At 43.1% G+C, this 4,372-nt stretch overlaps 1 protein-coding gene across 1 annotated transcript in view; it reads right to left on the bottom strand.

Moving 5' to 3' along the window:
- actr10 (actin related protein 10) overlaps positions 1 to 3,600 on the bottom strand; it is a 19,877-nt gene extending 16,277 nt beyond the window's left edge. The window contains exons 1-6 of the mRNA XM_080853318.1: positions 3,430 to 3,600; positions 2,702 to 2,774; positions 2,410 to 2,492; positions 1,746 to 1,854; positions 773 to 880; positions 54 to 121 (exon numbers count right to left, since the gene is read on the bottom strand). Of these exons, the coding sequence (XP_080709444.1) occupies positions 54 to 121; positions 773 to 880; positions 1,746 to 1,854; positions 2,410 to 2,492; positions 2,702 to 2,774; positions 3,430 to 3,506 (518 nt within the window). The 5' untranslated portion in view covers positions 3,507 to 3,600. The remainder of the gene's footprint in view (positions 1 to 53; positions 122 to 772; positions 881 to 1,745; positions 1,855 to 2,409; positions 2,493 to 2,701; positions 2,775 to 3,429) is intronic.
- Between the last annotated feature and the right edge of the window lie 772 nt (positions 3,601 to 4,372).

Raw genomic sequence — 4,372 nt, 5'->3', positions numbered from 1 at the left:
CAACACAAACATCAAGATTATGTGTTTGTCATTGTTTGTGGAGGGTCACTTACTTATGAATGGCCTTTCCAGCCAGAGGTAGAGCCTCCCATGTGGACAGGATGGGGATGCCTTCATAGACCTGATCAGGGTTAAGGCATGGGACACACACTCTATGGTACACACACACTTCACACACACAACAACATAACCCTAGATGCCTTCATAGACCTGATCACGGTTAAGGCATGGTACACACACTCTATGGTACACACACTTCACACACACAACAACATAACCCTAGATGCCTTTATAGACCTGATCACGGTTAAGGCATGGTACACACACTCTATGGTACACAACAACATAACCCTAGATGCCTTCATAGACCTGATCATGGTTAAGGCATAATACACACACTCTATGGTACACACACACTTCACACACACAACAACATAACCCTAGATGCCTTCATACTTCATAGACCTGATCACAGTTAAGGCATGGTACACACACTCTATGGTACACACACTTCACACACACACACAACAACATAACCCTAGATGCCTTCATAAACCTGATCACGGTTAAGGCATGGTACACACACAGTTTACATAGACAACATCAGCAAGCCCAAACAACATCCAGTACGAGCACAATTGTGTGGTGATTAAATAATATTTTCTTTAAAAGTCAAGCTCCGGCTGTGTCACCAAAGTTCCACACACACACACACACACACACACACACACACACACACACACACACACACACACACACACAGAGAGGATACTGGCAGCACCAGGGACTCTGTGTAGCCGCAGTCCATGACCAGAGCGGAGTTGATGCCCAGAGACATGACGGCCATCAGGTGGCTGGGAGCGAAGACTACGGAGGGAACCTGTGGGGTAGAGAAGGGAACTATTATAAGACACGGACGGAACAGACAGGAGAACTATTATAAGACACGGACGGAACAGACAGGAGAAATATTATAAGACCACGGAGGGAACAGACAGGAGAACTATTATAAGACCACGGAGGGAACAGACAGGAGAACTATTATAAGACCACGGAGGGAACCTTAGGGCTAAACAGGAGAACTATTATAAGACACTTGCAGTAAACTTATGATGAACAAGAGGAGAGCAACTATTTAAACGTCAACAAGCAGTAAGAGCAAGCACAGACAAACCATTTAAACGTCAACAAACACTAAACTTACGAAGGAAGACTTCATCAACAGAACTAAGGAACTTATGAGGGACACGACACCTCATCAGCGGGAGTGAAAAGCAGACATAGGGCCAGAGGACCAGCTGGGCAAAACTGATCCATGTTCAAGTTTTAACATTCAACCCAGGTTTATGGTAGGGTGAGGGTTTTCACAATCAACCCAGGTTTATGGTAGGGTGAGGGTTTTCACAATCAACCCAGGTTTATGGTAGGGTGAGGGTTTTCACAATCAACCCAGGTTTATGGTAGCCTATATAAAAGTTTAAAAAGCTTATCCCACAGCTGGGTTGGAATCCACTCCTGCTTCATGTCGTGGAAGCCTCATCATCTCAAAGAGCATTATTTATTTATTATTACTTATTTATTATTATCTATTTATTTATTTTCATTATTTACTGCTACCTGAAAACTGATTAACTGGGAATATTCGACTCACCTCAAACTGATACGTGAACACCGAATAACTGGGAATATTCGACTCACCTCAAACTGCTACATGAACACCGAATAACTGGGAATATTCGACTCACCTCAAACTGCTTGAAGAAGACCTTGGTGAGGGTTTCCCGGAAGTGGGAGGGGCAGAGGATGGACTCGATGACAACCACTCTCCGGTCTCGTGGGTTGACCAAGAGATGCCTGCAGGAAAAAGGCTTTGGTTCTCAAAAGGCTGGTTTTCGCTGGCACACATTTACTTTAGTCATTTACCAGACACACACACACACACACACACACACACACACACACACACACACACACACACACACACACATCAAAAGGCTGGTTTTCGCTGGCACACATTTACTTTAGTCATTTACCAGACACACACACACACACACACATACACACACACACACACACACACATCAAAAGGCTGGTTTTCGCTGGCACACATTTACTTTAGTCATTTACCAGACGCTTTCATCCAAAGCGACGTACAAGGACATTGCATGTATACATCAGGAGCAGTTTAAGGGGTTCAGTGTCTTGCTCAAGGACAGTTACACTATTGGTAAGGAGGAGTGGGGAATGGAGCTAGCAACCTTCCGAATACTAAACGACTCCTCTACCCCCTGTACCACTGTCCCCTCTATATGCGTCGACAGAAATATCTGTCACACTACGATGATTCATCACTGACAAATTGGACAGTGAGGTAAAGCCTAAGAGGATTGTGGGAAATGTATTTCTCACCTGAAGTACAACGTGTGAATAAACTCCTTCAGGATAGTGTAGAGTTCTTCTGTGTTGATGTTATACTGCACAACTTTGATGGGCTGCAAGGGGGGGGGGGATGCAAATTACATTAGTTCTTCATCCTTTAAAGGTCCTGTCCTGAAGCAATCGAGGCCAAATATGACTCTTGCTTTGTATTGGAGCGTCAGTGCAGAATAATGCTGATAATTGTAGTTCCATTTCTAATTTTGATAATTGTAGTTCCAGTGCAGAACAATGCTGATAATTGTAGTTCCATTTCCCCACTGACCTGCTGCAGTCCGGGCCTCGGGATCTCGCTGGGGATGATGAACCTGGGGCCAGTCTCTCCGGCGAAACCACATCTGGGACAAAGCAGTACAGTTATCTTCCATCATAACACAACTCACTTGGGCTCACTGCGCTGTTTAGTTCTTCCTGTACTCTCATAAATTGTTTGCTCAGGGCCGTGGCAGCCATATTTCGCCGGTGTTACTCATATGACTTGCCCTGAGGTTGATCTTCCACCATCATACACTGAGTACATAAAAAAACTTTGCCCTCAATTCAGAACTACGCTAGCTAAGCCCTCCATGGCCTACGTTAAACCCTATAGCTTTGTAGCTAGCAATCGATAGATACAATACCAGAGTTCATTACTGTTTAGAAACTGTTCCCTAAAGTCATTACCTTGATTGCTATAGTGTTACACTAACTAGAGCTTGCAGTATATTCTGGAATGCTAACAACAACATAATTGCTAACGTAGCTATCTATAGAAACCTAACGTTACAGCTTCAACGCTGATATTCAATTTAGCTAGCTATGTATTCTGCAACCACCTGAAACAACTACTGTAAAAACACCATTTCCAAATGAATATTGATTTTTGGCTATTCCCAAACAGAGAAGAAATCACGAGACAGTAAAGTTCTTAAGTAAGCTAATGTTAGCTAGCAATGCAAAGTTAGCCCCATGCACAGTGTTAGCACAACATTCAATCATAGCGGATAAACTCACTTTGTGTATGCTGCTCCTAAATCTATCACAACGGCCGTCTTCTCCCCTCCGCTTCCTAAACCCTCAAACAGTGGCATTTTGATTGCTTAGTCAGAAGCACAGATACGTGCTTCTGAGATAAAGAGGGCTAGACGCTTATACCAAAGCCAGTTCAACGGTACTCTGCTAATGCACACAACAGCGATGTTACAGCGGCTGCTGTCACTGCACTGCCAGGGCGGGGTCCTATCTCAGAATGATACCCAAAGCCTTGCCTGAATATTTGTTCTGCTTGGTGAAGACAATACACTGTTGTCTAAAGCTGAACATATTGTCTTTCTTTCGTATACCAGGCCTATTATTTTATTTATCTTAGAAAAAGTATAGAGTAGGCTATACTCATTTCGTCACCGATTTGGGCTAATGTCGGTCTAAGTGAATGGAAATCTCACTAGATAGGCTATTTTAAATAAAAAAACACATTCACTTTCTGAGCTGCAAAGTGTAAAAGTTACAAATCACCCACCCTAACCTAGATAAGGGTAGTGGTTAAGGCACTGCTTTGTTTTCAGTGGTAACACTTCTGTGAATCAAGTGGAAGTTAAGGTGTTCTGTAGGCTACAGCAAAGAAAATATTTCCATACAACTTTTACTGCAAATATGACAAGTTCAAAGGAAATCCCTTTTACTACAGGGAGGTGGATTAGTTCTTGATTCGCATAGGTTAGGCCTACAATGCTTCTGGTTGATGGACTACTCGCATCAAATCGCATTTGCTATAGTTATCCATGCGTGGCCAATAAGCAGATGCCCCTGTCCAACATAATTAAGATGTGGTGATAGACTAAATGGGGGCGAAATTTAGCATGTTGTGTTTATTTTTCTATTTCCATCAGTTTTAATCCAAAGGGTTCATCAGAATGCTTGAAGGGGACTCTGAACTCTTCCGGGACAAGCCAGGTAT

Source organism: Sprattus sprattus (assembly GCF_963457725.1).
Source record: "Sprattus sprattus genome assembly, chromosome: 16".
Taxonomy (NCBI): domain Eukaryota; kingdom Metazoa; phylum Chordata; class Actinopteri; order Clupeiformes; family Clupeidae; genus Sprattus; species Sprattus sprattus.
The sequence above is the reverse complement of the archived record's forward strand: the minus strand, read 5'-3'. Positions and strand labels throughout refer to the sequence as shown.